Raw genomic sequence first — 16,046 nt, forward strand, 5'->3', positions numbered from 1 at the left:
TCACTCTTTAGCTTATATTTTAGAAACTGTAGAGTGCTCCCTGTTTAGATGCAGAGAGACTCCTATTATTGCAACCCAAAAAAAGAATTAGAACGAAGTTAGAATCCAGAAAACGTTCTTCCAGAACAGGATTATTACTTAGAAACTGTGGAGTACTCACTTTTAACCCAGAAAAGGAATTAGAACAAACTTGGAATCCACAGACTCTAGTTCATTAGTCACTCTTTAGCTTATATTTTAGAAACTGTAGAGTGCTCCCTGTTTAGATGCAGAGAGACTCCTATTATTGCAACCCATAAAAAGAATTAGAACGAAGATAGAATCCAGAAAACATTCTTCCAGAACAGGATTATTACTTAGAAACTGAGGCGTACTCAGTTCTTTTACAAATTTAGAGCACACACTTATCTATAAATATGATTTATTATTTATTGCGACAAGCCTACTTGTGTTTATTATTTTCTTGTGAGATTTATTATCGAATCATGAGCTTCCTTAAGATATTCAATGTGATTTAATTTACAGTGGGAATAATAGTTGTTTTTTGCTTTAAATTAAATTGTTTAGTTCCTGTTTTCTATTAATTTGTTATCCTTTTTTCACCACAGTGAACCTCATACCTTCTGCTCTACTAGTTGCTGCTTTATCTCCTCATGGGACGCTCCAATCTCCTTATGCGTGTCCAACGTTTGTTCAACCTCAGTCATCCAGTCCACAAGGAGACGCCAAGATTCAGTAAACTGAACATCACAGAAAAAAGGGAAGAATGCATGCCAGTCTTTTTCTAAGTGCCATTTTTTTAATGTGTTTGTGTTGTTTTCATATCTTCTATTACCTGCTTGATGTGTTTCTTAACGTCCTCCAGCGTCCTGCCTCTCTCTGACGTTCGCTGCAGGAGCTTCTTGTGTCGATCCTGAACCGTCAGTATCAAATTATGGATGACGTCGCAGTCTTCCTTCCTGCTCAGCTCTGTTAGCCTGCATCCTGTGTTCTCCACTGACGTCTTCTTCTCGCTGTAGCCGTTGACCTCATTCAGCAGAATCTGTCCCCGTAAAACACAGGCCTTTAATCCAAACACATGTCGTTGAAAAGAAAGACAAAAACCTAAGTGTGACATATTTGATAAAGCGACCTTGTGTTCTTGAAGCTGTGTGGAAATTGTGTCCAGAATGAAACTTGGAGCAGGGAGATCCTTAATGGACTCTTCACACTCGCTCATCTTTTTTAGCAGTTCTTGGACGCTGCTGTGAAACTCTTTGGCCAGACTCAGTCCCTCCGTAAGCTTAGCCTGCATGCAAAGAATTGTTCTTCAATGAAAGTGTTACCAAGCACCAATATGCCTGATACAACAGCTTTAAAAAAAATAATTTTCCTTGACATGACATGACATTTAATTGGATTAATTACTTTCCGCTCCTGGACTTTGTTGTAAACAGATGTCCACTTTTGTTCAAGTATAGATAAACTGTGCTCGGTGCTTGACCCCCGCACAAGGTCCCCTCGCTCCAGCATCCCGTGAATGGCATTCCTCACATTTGTGTAGGCTTGAACTTTAGACTCCATCTCATTACACAACTCCTGTTGGAGACAATACAATTTAAAAAACTCAAGAAACACATATTCTAATTCAAGAACAAATCTGTGCATTGACAGCAATCCTCCCGCCCCCTGAATTTATGAATACTGTAATGAGCGTTACCAAATGTGCATTAAGCCTCTCGCTTGCAGAGTCTGGCATGCCCCAGGTTGTTTTAGAAGAGGACAGCCTCAGGTCTGTGTTCTCCAGCCACTGTATGAGATCCTGGATCTCCATGGTAACATCTTGCACCTGTAATAAAACAGGACATACTTTAAAGGAGAAAACAAGTCAATTAGTTTATGTCAAAGCTTGTGATTGCTTGTGATTGTAGCTCCATTGATGAAGTGAAAATTATATTCATATAAAAAAAAATTGCAGAATGTTGGTTCAATAGTGGCACTGAGCTCATCTGCACTTTTTCCGAAATCTTTTCATTTAAAATACTCAGATCCTTTATGGGAGTATTTCAAAATGATTTTTTTTTATTAAATGTTGCATTACCGACAATGGCCACCAGAGGGAATCAGACTATCATTACCTGACTCAGTCTGTTTTCTAGTTCCAGCTGCCTGCGCTCAGTCTCACAGCGGACAAACTCCCAACTTTCATTCACTTCCTCCAACTGAGACTGCAGACCGTGCGTGTTGTCCCCAGACCCGGCCTCCAGCAGCTTCCTGCCAGCCTGGTTCAGGGACTCAATGGTGCGAACGTGAGACATGACATCATTACGCAACACCTTTGAGGACAAAACAAAAAGAAGGCCAAAAGAGATGAGAAACTTGATCTTAAAACATTTTTTTTATTATTATTATTATTCAAAAGCCTATCACAGACCTTGTGCTTAGCCAGCTCTATTTCGCAGGTCTGCAGGTCCATGCTGATTGGCTGGTTGCCATGCAGTTGCTCGGAGGTTCTGGAAAGCCATGTGTGCAGCTCGTCCAGGGTGTTTTGAAACTGGCCCAGACCCAGCAGAGCACACTCTAACTGATGCTGAGAACAAAACATGGATAGAAAATGTTCACACAATTATTGATAATTGTGACATTAAACCAAACATACATTCACAAAGTACCTCACCAGTTACAACTTGCTACCACGGGGTTGGACTTCATGAAAGCCTTAGGGGCTCATGGCATGTATTCAGCAAGATGTCAGAAACATTCCTTAGATATTTGGATTCATTTTAACATTTAGCATCTTGCAGTTGCTGCAGATTTGTTAGCACATCTCCTTTCCTCCCTAGGGTGTTTTATTGGGTGGATATAATGAATTCATTGTCATGTTCAGGAAATTTGTTCGCAATGATTTGTGCTTTGTGATATGATGCAATGTCAAGTTGTAAGTTCCCATCAGAAAACAAGCATATTGTGGCCATAAAAGGTGGTCACTGAGAATTAATACTTAGACTGGTGTGTTTAGACAGTGTTCACTTGGTGCCAAGACGCCCAAAGTGTGCCAAGAACGTGTCCCTCACATCATTAATGATCCTCCACCAGCATGAACTGATGATATTGTACAGAATAAATCCATGTTTTGTGAAGATTGCATCAAATTCTGACCCTTAATTCTGAATCTTATCACTGAAATCGAGACTCAATGGATCAGGCAACATTTTTCCAATTATGTTATCCAATGTGGGGGGCTTTATTAATTGTAGCCTCAGTTCCAGGTTTTGTAGACAATATTAATGGCATTCTGCTTCAAGATTTGATGTGTTGTACATTCAGAGATGGTTGTAATGTAATTACAACCATCACAGGTGAAAAGAAACCAACAAAAACCAACAATCGTTTACAATAGCAATAACAACATAAAAATAAAGCATGACATTAAATAGGTTTTTTTTTTACCAAATAGTTGCCACTCACTCAATATTTTTTTCTTTTCGTCACCCTTATATATAATCTTAACTTTAACCTAAATCTCTTAATACTTGGTTTGAACAATAGCAATAACAACAGTGAATAGTTATATTACTATGTAGTGCTGAATACATTAAGCTACTTTTATGTGATTGGTTGAGTCAGTATTTGTGTAAACAAGCAATTGAACAAGGTGCACCTGATAAAGTAGCTTGAAGGTGTATGAGTTTCACAGAAACGTCAGCTATCTACCGCAAAATCCAATTACTTGAAAAAAAAGTAACATTTTAGTCAATAATGAAAATTAACATTTCTAGATTACAGAGTTCCCACCTGTCTGTTCACTGTCTCAGACTCCAGACTGTCCCACCTCTGTCTGAAGTCGCACAGCGGAGAGAAGGAGCCTGGGCGCTCCGAGCCCGGAGACAACCGGCACACAAAGCGATGGTTCAGGCTCTCCATCTCAATCTTCTTCTGGTACAGCTCTCGCTTAAATTCCTGGGGCAGATAACAAAGGTTAAACGTGGGAAGAACATTCAGCTATTTCATGTTTAGTTCATGTATGAACTCACCTTTAGATCACATAGCTGCTCTTTGACTGCTTCCAGGTCAGTTCCCACTGTAAACTCCTCTGTAGATCTCAACTCTGCTGACTTTAACCACTCAAACAGGCCCTGTCCGTGATACAATGACTTACATTATTTCAAAACTTTAAACAAGTTTATTTACCTGCACTTAAAGATGGAAGACACTACTTGACATAAAAGCTCTGTGTATTGTATTCCAACACTGACCTGCATTGTATCTTGATAATGAAGCGCCATCTGCAAGGAGTCCTCTAGCTTCTTGTGAGAGTCGGTCCAAAGTTTGCTTAAATTGTTCCATGTGCAATAAAGCTTTATGACAAAATAAATAAAAGGTTTCATTTAACTCTGAATCAGAGTTAGAAAAGGATTCTACTGAATAAAACCTTCTTACTTCATCCATGCTCTTTGTGATGTCTGGTTTCTCTGTATCGCCACACGCTACCATCAGGTCCATTCCAAGAACACCAAGAGTGTCCAGGTCTCCTTGCAAGCCATCTATATCCTCCCTGAGCGACTAAAAGTCGAGGAAGTTGTTATATTATGTTTTCTAACAGTGACGTTTTTATCGTTTAAGTGGTTTCAACGACAGACCTGCATGCTTCCGAGACTTTGCCTGATTGTTTCAGAGTCTGTCAGAGAGGCGTTGAGATCCAAAATGGCCTGCTGTGTATCGTTAAGGGCACTCGTCATTTCGCTGACGTCGCTCCAATACTTCAAGGCAAGATCCAGAAGCTTCAGTAACCAGCTCTCCCTCTCCTGAGCCTGCTTGGAAGTCTCATCCCACATCTGGGACAGGCTGGATACTTGACCCTGAATCGCTAAAAAGCACAGATATCACAAAGGTGTTACTCTTTGCACAGCTATAAAGCACTCTGGGGTTGTAGTGTCTGAGAAGAGAGTTACTTGTGCCAATTGAATTGTCCCCTGCCGCCTGAGTGTTGGCCAGCAGTTCGTCTGCCTGGCCTTTGACACTGTGGAGACCCAGCTCCAGCTTGGACAGCTCAGTAAGGGTTTGCTTGTTGTCTTGGAGCTGTTCCTGGATCCTTGGTGTGAGACCTTGTAGAGAGGTGGGTGTCTGGATGCGACTGCGCAGACGGTCGAGACTCTCTCTGATAAGGGTCATCCTCTCATTCAGCTACATGATTGAAAGCAGACGTGAAGCCGCGTTCTTGTGGAAAAATTCACAAAGTGTCAGACGAAAAGCCTTCTTACTTGTGTGAATCGGGGTAAGGACTCCTCGAGGAGACCGGCGGTTTCTCGAACGCGCTCCCTGATGGCATTGTGTTGCTCCTCGGCCGCTGTCGCCTTCAGAGAGAACTGCTCACCCTGAGCGGGGTTCAGTTCTGACAAGCGCTTGGCTAGGACGCACAGGCGCGCAATCAGAGGTCGGTGTTCTGCTATCGACTCTCTGAGACCCTTTACAAAGCAAGAAAACAAAGGTTTGAGAACAGCTCAGCAAGCTTATTTTTCTTTGCACATAGAATAAACTGATTGAAATGAACCTCTAAAATAGGAAGAAAATGAGGAGAAAATACATTCAGCCTAATTTTCAATCACAGAAAAACTGTGATTATTGTACATCAGGGTAACCGATACCCTCTTATTAAGTAGATTACATCAATGGCTTTGGCAAATCGGCTCATTTGACCAACAAAAGGTGTTGGCATCCGAAGAATAAAAGGGCTTCTTTGTAGACCAGGTCTATTCAAGTGCGCAGGTCTCTTCTACCTGTAAGAGGTCCTGTTGTTCCCGGAATGCTTCATAGCTAATTGTGCTCAGGGAGAGCTGGCCAATGAGCTTCTGGGTTTCGTCCAGCCAAGGCGACACCTCGACCAGGCCCTCGGAGAACTGGGCCAGAAGCAACTGGGCATGCTCCAGCTGCAGGACCACATGGGCATTGGTGGCTGAGGTGGTGTTGCAGTGTTCCTGTAAGGCTTCCAGTGGCGTCTGAATAGAGATTGAACAATGTTTATCTTCACTTTCTATTGAAACAGGATATATATCTATATCTATATCTATATCTATATATATAGATATATATACATATATATATCTATATATATATGTCATCATGAAATGAAGTTGCGGTTTTACTTGTAGATCTCCAGCTGCTCCTTCGTCACTGTAAGTCATCAAAATTTCAGCGATCTTCACCATCTTCTCAATGTTGAATTTGTGCTGAAGTATCTCTACTGCTAAAATCTAAATCAAATGACATATTTTGTTTTATTTTAAATACAATTCCTAAACATTCCCTGTGTACTCGGTTTGACCAAATGCATTTATTTGACGAGTTGCACGTTGTTCTGACCTTCTGTTCGTTGAGTTGTTCTGCTATGATCTTTGGGTCCAGGTTAATTGTTTTAAGCTTGTCGAGATTGTGTGAGGTGTCTTTGAACCACGCCATCTCCTTCACCACAGCCTGTTCCAACTGGAAAACACAACCAGATGTTGGCATGTCAATCGCATCATTGACTTTAAAAATGTAGAGGAGCTGTTTTAGAATTATTTCAAATACACACTGTAAAAAAAATAATAAAAAAAAAATTAAAGAATCCCACAATAAAGTAGACATCAATACCTCTTTCAATTATTGTAGAACTGCTTGATTTAGAAATAATTTAGAAGAATTTAGAAGAAATTATTTCCATCAGATCGATGGAGCCGGGTTGCAAAGCAATGAGAAATTCAAAAAGTACGAGAAAAGCATAGCCTGCCAACTGTGTCTAGTCTACCACTCATTTTAATTGTTTATTAACCACATAAACACTGTAAACCACTGGAGGGGGAGCGTTCCCTGTTCCTTCAGTGCCGGTCTCAAGCCCACACAAATGGATAGGAGTTGTATCAGGAAGGGCATCATGTGACAACATGTGAGCCAAAACAAACCCACAGATCACCAAAGTGACTGCCATACTGTATTAGCCCTATTTAACCATGTAAGCAAAGTGATTTTTCACTGAATTCCTGGGTTTTTATATCTTGAACTATCATGTTGTCTTTCTTCTTGTTTTTATCCCTACTGTTTAGTTCACTGTAAATGTAATTTCATTTTTAAAAAATGCCTTTATTGTGAGTGTGAGTGCATTTTTGTATGCTTTTATATGCAGAGCACTCTGTAGACATAGAAGTTAAGATGGTTTGTGAAACTGAAAAATTATTTTATCACACCTGTTTTGTTCCACATGACGTGTACAGACGCTCACTGACTGAAAACAGCGGTGCTCCTGTATCCAAATACATCTTGTTTCCGTTCTTGTCAACGGAAAACTCACCCTCTGTCTCTCAGCTGCACACAGTACTGCATCTCCTACGTGCGTCTGTGCTCCTGCTGCTCCTGCTGCTCCCAGCAACTCCCTCTCGATGCGGCCCAGCCACAGGTGGAGGTCCTCCTGGCTTGAAGTGCAGCGGCTGGAGGCTTCCAGGGCCTGCTCCAGCCTCTGCAGCACATCCATGCTGCTTAGGTTTAGCACAGAGCAACGGATACGCAGTGCATCCATCTTCTCCTGCACCTGCTGGGCTTCCTCCGCTGAAATGACAGTAAAAATCACAAAACATGGGCAAATAATAATTACATGGCTCACCTAATGGTTGCGGCTAATTGCATAATAGTCTCACATGCGATAACAGTTCAGTACATTTAGGCATTAAGCAGCCATTTTGCTTAAATTCAAGGCAAACATCAAAATGGAAAAGAAAGGGAATCGGTGAGAACGTGTTGGTACAAGAAGTGATGGTGTAGTATTTGAAAAATTGACTTAATGGATTTTCACACACAATCATCTATCAGGTTTTGGCAAAATGTTTCAGAAAAGAGACATTGTAGTTGTAGGAATGAAAATTCTGTCAGAGGCCAGAAAATATGAGCAGACTGGTCTGAGATGACTTAAAGGCAATAATAATTCTAAGAACTACTCGTTACAATCAAGGTATGCTGAAGAACATCCATGTATGAATGACATGTCAAACCCTTGTGATAGACGAGCTGCAGCAATGGATTCCACTCTTGAAGCTCCAGAAACTCGAGCTACGATTTGCACAAATTTAGACAATAATAGACTGGAAAAACCTTGTCCGATCCAGTGGATCTTGTTTCAGCAGCAACTAAATTGTACAATTCTAAATTGAACATAATTTAGTGTAAACAATACAGCCTTGGAGATATGGAGACTAAAGTATTTATCTGGGAGCAGCTCGAAGTAGGGGTAATGCTGTTCTGCATCCAAATGATCAGAATCCCTCTTAGGCACCATTTTTTTATGTTTTATGGAAGATGAATAGCTGAATAGATGGACAGATGGATGGATGGACTTTAACAAAATTTCTTCAAAAGCATAAGTTCCCAGAGATTAAATAATATTATGGTGTACAGTACATCTTACCTGAAACGGCTTCCTTTAAAACTTGACCTGACATCTTTACTTTTCCAAGTTCAGCCATTTGGACTTGAATCTCTTCAAAAATATCCTAAAAAACAATTAATATTTCTGAGTTAGCTTTATTTTTGTACCGAAAACACATAATTATAATGTTGAACATCTGTTTTGCTGTTTTCACTTATGACCACTGACAGCTGATTAAACCACAGCATTATGGTTAATGAGTGCACATGGTAGGTCACTCACCTTGGCCTTCTCTGTGGCGTCCGACAGATGCAGCATCACTCTCTCGGCGTTTCTCAGCTCGGCCAGCGTCTGTTCTACAGAAATGAACCACTGCTGCAGGCCGTCTACCTCTTCCTGAAACTGCTGGGCTTTGGGCAGAATGAGCTCCAGACATTCCCTCCTACCAATGGTTTGATAATTAATCAGCAAGGTTTCCGGAGAACGATACAACACAAATGAAGTGACACATTACCACTAAAAGTGTCGGACCTTTTCTCTGCCTCCAGCTTCAGGGCCTCCCACTTCTGTTGAAGAGTGGCGAGCTTGACCTTTGCCCGCTCCCCCTCTTCTCCCGGGTGGGCCTCCACCAGCCGAGGACCCTCGACCATCACAGAGTCCATGCTACGCCTTCGGTCTGTCAGGAGGCGCAGCAGGAGCTGTGAAACCATAAAATATCTCCGGTTTTAAACACACGTCTTTATTCACAACATTAAAAACGTACAAATATTATCGTGCAGAAGCTACACTTGCACATTGATGCCTAAGAAGAAACACCGGGGGTTAACACCTGTCACAACCCTACACTTTCAACCTCATTTCCATTAGGTACACTGAGATTTGTCTCATGTTTCAAGCTTACATTGTCCTGACTGGTTTCATCCCCTCTAAAGAGGACATGTTTCTCATAGCCCACAGGCATTTTCACAAAGACTAACTGAAGCTCATTGTTGTGTAGAACGCCACCTGTTCACCACTGAACAGAGCAGAGGTTATTTTGCAAAGGAAACCCTTCCATACTTTAATCATTCATTTTTATTCTACCTGTTTTAGAATATCAGAAACATTTCTTGAAAAAGAAAGCAGGTGATGTAGTGCTCTGAATGTCAAACCTTCTGTTCTTGAAGCTGTGCCTTCACCACTTTGACCTCTGAGGATGGAGGTTTCTGACTGGCTGTGAGCTCCCCTATCTCACCGACCCATGTAACCAAAGCATCCAGATTCTGAAGAAACATTTCAGAATTTGTGGAAGCATCCCTGAGTGCCAACGGAGATTTAGTTCCCTATGAGGATGCAAAGAATCATAGTTTAGGTAAACATCAATTAAACGTTACGAGTTTAATTGTTGACAATCCAAAAGTTTAAAGCATACCCGCCACCTGTCCAAACTGGAATCTTGGTCTGAACTTGACTGCCCATCACTCTGGAGCTGCGAAATAAAGCAAGTCCACGTGATGTATCAGTTTATAAAACGTTACCACTGAAACGGAATCACACTGCGACAACCACAAGCTACTGCTCTAAATAGAGAGATGACAGCAAGAAATTAAAGCTGAAAGGGTGATGGAAAGAAAGGAAAGGCTGAAATGACGGACAGATACAAATTGTCAAGTTTGAAAAGCAGCGTCTCAACCTCGGCAAGCTCCTCTGCTACACCGTTCAGGACTCTAACGGTTCTGGTGACTATGGGGTTGCCTCCTTTATCTCCTGGCGGATACTCCGTCACCTCCACGATCTCAGTCACGGTCGTCTCTGTCACCTCGGTGACTTCGGTCACCTCGCGTGATGCGAGAGTCTTCCATGACCAGGGGCTTCCTTCTCTGGAGTCTCTCCTCTGGAAGCTGGCCCTCCTTTCTGCAGCCGTCAAGTCGTTGTGAGCAAGGGGAGATCTAGCGAACTCCGGAGGCAACGTCCTCCTCGTTAGTGTCCCATTTCGGGATGTTTTGATCGAAGACGGGCTGCTATGCCAGGCATTTTCCAGGGTACTGCTACTTCTGATTGTGGAGGCAGGGGAGTTTTGTAGGGGTTTGTCTGAGATAGGCGTTTGAGCACCCTCCTCCCTCTTATGGTCAAATTTATCAACCCCACTTTCTTTTTCCACCTCTTTTTCCTTGTTTCCATTCTCTCCGAGTTTATCCCTGGAACCCTCGTCCCTTCTGACGACCCCATCTTGTTCGGGGGGCGGCCACTCCTTTCGTCTTTGGTAGCACTCCTTCAGGAAGCCTTCATCAGTCCTAACATGCTTGGACTTCTGGCCCAGACAACTGGGCCTGCTGATGAGATTACCCATAATCCTTCAGCCCACAGGCTATTGAGGCAATAGGTGAAGTCAGGCCCCTTGGCCATTCATGCAGATGATCCTTCAGCTACCTAAAATAAAACAAGGGGGCTCAGCATTGGTCATTATGTTCGTACAATGCTTTGCAAAAGCATTTATACCTCATTAAACATTTGCATATTCAGACATGTTACAGTACGAAGTTTTCTGTTGGGATTTTATGTCAAAGACAAACACAGTTGTCAATAATTGTGAAACAGTAGGAAAAGAAGACAGTTTTAATTTTTTTTTTGTTACAAGGAAACATCCTTAAAGCATGGCATACTGGAATGTGAACCTCCTCCCTGACCTTTAACAGTTTTTCTTTCAAGATTGTCTTGTATTTAGTTTCATCCACATATCCATCAACTCTGACCAGCTTCACCGTCTCTGCTGACAAAAATACGTGATCCAGGATTCATCGTGAAGAGGATGTTTTCTGGGTTTTATGCTCCATCGTCTTTTAGGTAGCCCCAAAATGTAGTGTAGTTTTGTCTGCCTATAGTACCTTTATGTACATGTTTGTTGTGTCCCCTATTTGCTTGTGGCAAACTGGACTTTCATGGCTTCCTTTCAAAACTGTCTTCTTGACACATTATATGGTAAATGGACTGAACATATATTGCTTTTCTAATAATACTGACCACTCTAACTGCTGTTTACACCAGAGCCACGTTCACTCAGTCACACTTACAAACAAGCACACATTCAAACACTAACAAGCAATTCCGTAGGTAACTTGGGGATAAGTATCTTGCCCAGGGGTACGTCGACATGTGGTGGGAGGAAGCTGGAATCCAGCCAGTCAGTTTATTTATATAGAGACCAAATCACAACAAATATTGTCTTAAAGCTCTTTACAGCACAATACACACCCATCCCCAAAAATATACCTGCTATGTAGTGGTCCATCAATTAAAATCCAATTAAAACTGAAGTCTGTGGTTGTAATCCACACCTATAAAAAAATGCTCTCAAAGCTTTCATGCAACAAAGTTTGGTCCCAGGATTGCCCTGGGACCAAAGCACTGAACGACAAGAGAGAACTAAAAATGCTTGGTGGCCTTGATTTTTCCTCTGCCCTTTCCTATTTTCTGTCTGCACATTCTCCCAGCTATCTCGCATCAACAACTGAAAAAAATTCTGCGCTTGAGAATCGCTGTGACAGCCTTGTGGAGGATCACAGTGTTGAGGCTGGCACAGACAAAGCAGTGGCAACCTGCCAACGCTCTCTGTAACTCAACTTGGATCGGCACTGGGGAACCCCGTGGGGATCTGATGAAATATGACAGCCATAAAAACATCCTCTCCTTTCTTTGTGGAACGACAAGTGAATGGGTGCTTTCGCTGAACTAGCCAAACCAGTTTCTTATTTGGCTAAATATTTGTATGATTCTACAAATACTCTGCTTAAGACACTGTTTGCTTTTCCCTCACCTTTGTGCCGTCATTGTTTTGACAGAGGTTAAAGGTTAGTGCAATTATCCTGACAAAGATCGTCTGAGGTGAGCCCGTCAGGAGATCACAGGGAGGGTTTCTGTTTAAGCAAAGTCCTCCCTCTGAGATGAGGTTACACTGCTCAATTCAGAACTACATAGGTCAGTCGAAGACATGACTGGTGACTAATGATCTGGTTGGGGGGTGATGGAAGGAGGTCATCTAAAAGGAAATTAGAATATTAGCTTTCAAGAGGTTTTTAGATTCCTATTGTTTGCTGTGTGGATACATGTGATGGTCATGTTGAATGCCTCAACAATAAGTAATTACAGGCTGATTCCTGACTGACCATTTTTCATACAGCTGATAAAAACATGCTGATTGATAAACTGGAAAAGTGGCTTGGAATCCAGTGATGTTTTAGCTTATGGTTTATATCTTATAAAGAAGCCTGGGACTACTTATTGTCATTTTCAAATTCTAAAGCTGAGCAAATGGAAAAAAGACCGGTGGGATCCCTCAGGTCTCTGTTCTTGCGACACTTTTATTCAATATCAGAAACATCCAGAGCTGACCAATCTATCCTGCTAGCACTGTTGAGGAGCATGTCAACATCTGATACCATACCTATGTTGGTGACAAATATTTTTTTTGATTTCTGTGTCACCACATAACCACAGTCCCTGTCACTGATAGTCATTAAGTCAGAATGTCCAGAACATCTGTTAGGAGGAAGGTCATTATTTTTTCCAACCTCATATAAAAAAGTCTAACGTTGTTGTTTTTGGTCCCAAAAAGTGTTAGGTTTGATTAGCAAGGTTGAGTGAGGCTAAAGAATGAAAGCATTCAAGAAAATGAGGTGTTGTTATAAAATAAATAAGCTGACTACTGTTTTAAAAAGACATTACTTGAATAAAGAACCAAAACAAGACACCAGATTAGCAACTTGTGGTTTTGATTTTAGTGGGTTAGATTATTGTAAAGGTGTCTATTCTGGTTTCTGTAAAAATCCAATCAGGCACCTGCAGCTCATCCAAAATGCTGCTGCCAGAGCACTGACCAACACAGGTCCTTAAGTCACTGAACAAGCTCCTTGTTTGTAAAAGGATACGTCAATAAGAAACTCGATGGTCAGAAACTGTTGTTTCTTAAAGCAGGTTTGCAGAAATAAGTTTATTGAACCTTTCCTGTGAAGTCAAAATATTATTTTATCAATCCATTCGCAAATTTCTTAGCTGCAGCTAAAGTGAGGCTTTTATTTGAGTTATTCCTTACATCTTGTTTTCATTGTCATTTACTTATCCTTTTTTCATATTTTTCCTACAAAGCACTGGAATTTTCTTGTGTATTAAAGTGATATAAATAAACTCGTCTTGCCTGCCTCGCCTTACCTTGCAGGGAAATGAAATCATGCTGAATCTGCAGAACAGCAACAAAGAAATGATGCTGACATTGGCCAAGAGAAAGTCTCACCAAGTAACATTTAAACCCGAACATTTTCAATCATTCAAACACATTAAAGTGCATTTTTTTCATGAGGCAAGAATTTAAAGATGACCTACTTTGATATGATGACTCGATGTGCATTGGTAATTGCCTGCATTACGCCCGTCTCTGCTGAGCAGATGACGCCGTCCCGGGGTCCACGGGGGAGCAACACAGTCGGATCAGAGTGATGCCCAGACAAAAGCCTTAGCCTCAAGATCAATGATTACTTAGTTAGCTCAGATCCCCACCCAGCAGTCTCCTGAGGAGAGCAGTGGATGTCAGGCTGTGTCCCACATGGGTCACCAGCTCATCAGAGAGGGTGTGCAGCTTCTGGTTACTGCGCCACATGTGTGGTCGTCTGCTAAAATACTCATTTGCTCTTCGGTGAGAACACAGTACGTATTAAGATGTGCTAACTGTTTAATTGTGTGAGGAACGTTGGGATGCTATTATGACTATGCTTACTTCCACTCTACCGTACAATGAAAGGACTTCAGAGACGGTAAAGAGGAAGGTTTGTTCAATCACAATAAGGCATATCCAGTAACAACACTTTGACCTACATTTGTTTTGTTCAATGAAAACAAGACAAACTCCGTCATTAAGCCTCAAGTCTGATTCTGAAATGTTTCTCACCTTCTACATAATGACGTTAGAAAGATAATGAAGGAACCCATTTCAGTGGTTCCATCATATAGTACATGACCAAACCATTCCATCACTTAACCTATAGAGAAACGGCTCTCTATTAGGTTTCTCTGCTTTCAGCTTTGATTTATGACTGCAGTCCATTAAGGAATTAATGAGATTAAGGCCAACATTATGAGATTTTCTCCAAAGCATAACAAGATAAAATTGAAAACAATGTCAGTTGTAAATGCAAATTAAATAAACAGCATGTTTCGGTTTTATGTTTATGTCGGCCAGAATAGATAATTTGGCCAAACAATAAGCCACAAATGGGTATCTGTGTAATCCCTAATGTCTTACATGTTTCTAATTTAGTCAGTCTAATGGCTCAAAAACATAAACTGTTGGATTTACAGCCAGACGCAGAACAATGACAGTAGAAAGGCCCGTAATGTTGTTATGCAGCTGTCTGTTGGTTTTATCTTAAGGGAGGTCTTGAAGTAGTAATCACTGGAGTGGTTCCTAATCAAAGATGGCAGCTGTGCATTTTCCCATGAGACTCATAACATTAAAGGTGGATATATATAAAGGTCAGGTGTTCCATTCAAACAGCACTGTGAAAATCACATCTTAGATTGTCTTAATGAAATTACTGTTTTGTTTTTTTTTACAAGTTTGTTGGCAAAATGAAAACCTAATTTAAGGAAGAAAACCTAATGACAAAACACAATTGTCAATACAAACTGTTGAATATAAGACAAAAAAAAGTAAATTAAAATACTCACAATTGAATGTCCCATTCACATATATGTAGTTACAAATGGAGAATTTTATCTTCAGATTAAATATTTTATGCAGTTAAAATAAATGTTGAAGTAAAAACTTACTTTCCTTAATTTAACTGACCGATAATGCCTGGAGCAGTCCCTCTCTGTGTCGGACCTGGGTACATTTTGGCAGTTTTGGCGGTTAGAAACCCACATGAAATTACACTTACCCAAAAAGCAGAGCAGACCCCAACGGCATGAGTCAAGGAATCCGGCTGGCTCTCAGTCACCATTCAAAAGGGTGAGAGAGAGAAAGAAGAAAAAAAAAAGAAAACGTCTTTGTTTGAGCATCCTTTGAACGGCCTCCAAGCCCCAACATCCCAAACTGAAGCTTCCTCAAACACGTCCGCGCGCATGCTCCCGTCCGACGCACAGTCAGTCAGGTTCCACTCATTAAACCACGGCTCGACGTACAAACACACTTTCCAAACACGCTCGCACATGCCCCGATAAACTCCTGCTTTTCCCGTTGCCCACAGCCACGGACAAACAATGTCCTCCTCTCTCTCTCCCCCCCCACCAACCCCGGTCCGTGCTCCCCTCCCCTCCTTTCACTTCACTTCTCCTCCCACCAGCTCTCCCTGCTCCTCTCCCTTTCTTCTTTGTTGTGGGAGCCGTGATAGAGGAATTCCTTCCCCTGTTAGAGCCGCCGATGGGATAGGGCACCCAGAAGGAGACAATGTATTCCAACGGCTCAGCTGAACTCCCACAGCTCCTGGCCAAGAGAAGTTTTTTTTTTTTTTCCTTCTTTTTACAAAGAGGTTAGATTGTACCCGGTACCATTCTCACCCAGAGCTGCTGCTCAGGTTGCTCCTGTACCAGCCGGCTGGGCAGCAAAGTGCCCTCTTTACCTTCTCAAGTTTTTTTTTTTTTTCCCCCTCCCAAACTCTCCCTTTTCCACCCCCGGTTCCCATCCAACAAAAGCCCCTCCTCTGTG

At 41.6% G+C, this 16,046-nt stretch overlaps 1 protein-coding gene across 2 annotated transcripts in view; it reads right to left on the bottom strand.

Moving 5' to 3' along the window:
• macf1b (microtubule actin crosslinking factor 1b) overlaps nucleotides 1–16,046 on the bottom strand; it is a 33,907-nt gene that overhangs the window by 9,509 nt on the left and 8,352 nt on the right. The window contains exons 1-25 of one of the 2 annotated variants that reach the window (XM_016678491.1): nucleotides 15,280–15,628; nucleotides 10,044–10,780; nucleotides 9,783–9,839; nucleotides 9,523–9,693; nucleotides 8,903–9,069; nucleotides 8,654–8,813; nucleotides 8,411–8,495; nucleotides 7,304–7,557; nucleotides 6,340–6,459; nucleotides 6,123–6,230; nucleotides 5,757–5,975; nucleotides 5,241–5,444; nucleotides 4,932–5,163; nucleotides 4,620–4,846; nucleotides 4,420–4,542; nucleotides 4,236–4,337; nucleotides 4,014–4,115; nucleotides 3,775–3,939; nucleotides 2,414–2,569; nucleotides 2,118–2,315; nucleotides 1,700–1,828; nucleotides 1,408–1,578; nucleotides 1,133–1,288; nucleotides 836–1,042; nucleotides 621–740 (exon numbers count right to left, since the gene is read on the bottom strand). In XM_016678491.1, the coding sequence (XP_016533977.1) occupies nucleotides 621–740; nucleotides 836–1,042; nucleotides 1,133–1,288; nucleotides 1,408–1,578; nucleotides 1,700–1,828; nucleotides 2,118–2,315; nucleotides 2,414–2,569; nucleotides 3,775–3,939; nucleotides 4,014–4,115; nucleotides 4,236–4,337; nucleotides 4,420–4,542; nucleotides 4,620–4,846; nucleotides 4,932–5,163; nucleotides 5,241–5,444; nucleotides 5,757–5,975; nucleotides 6,123–6,230; nucleotides 6,340–6,459; nucleotides 7,304–7,557; nucleotides 8,411–8,495; nucleotides 8,654–8,813; nucleotides 8,903–9,069; nucleotides 9,523–9,693; nucleotides 9,783–9,839; nucleotides 10,044–10,700 (4,290 nt within the window). In that variant the 5' untranslated portion in view covers nucleotides 10,701–10,780; nucleotides 15,280–15,628. Of the gene's footprint in view, nucleotides 1–620; nucleotides 741–835; nucleotides 1,043–1,132; nucleotides 1,289–1,407; nucleotides 1,579–1,699; nucleotides 1,829–2,117; nucleotides 2,316–2,413; nucleotides 2,570–3,774; nucleotides 3,940–4,013; nucleotides 4,116–4,235; nucleotides 4,338–4,419; nucleotides 4,543–4,619; nucleotides 4,847–4,931; nucleotides 5,164–5,240; nucleotides 5,445–5,756; nucleotides 5,976–6,122; nucleotides 6,231–6,339; nucleotides 6,460–7,303; nucleotides 7,558–8,410; nucleotides 8,496–8,653; nucleotides 8,814–8,902; nucleotides 9,070–9,522; nucleotides 9,694–9,782; nucleotides 9,840–10,043; nucleotides 10,781–15,279; nucleotides 15,629–16,046 lie in introns of those variants that run through there. The other variant, XM_016678540.1, reaches the window with a different exon arrangement.

Source organism: Poecilia formosa, unplaced genomic scaffold, assembly GCF_000485575.1.
Source record: "Poecilia formosa unplaced genomic scaffold, Poecilia_formosa-5.1.2 Scaffold0, whole genome shotgun sequence".
In the NCBI taxonomy this organism is placed as follows: domain Eukaryota; kingdom Metazoa; phylum Chordata; class Actinopteri; order Cyprinodontiformes; family Poeciliidae; genus Poecilia; species Poecilia formosa.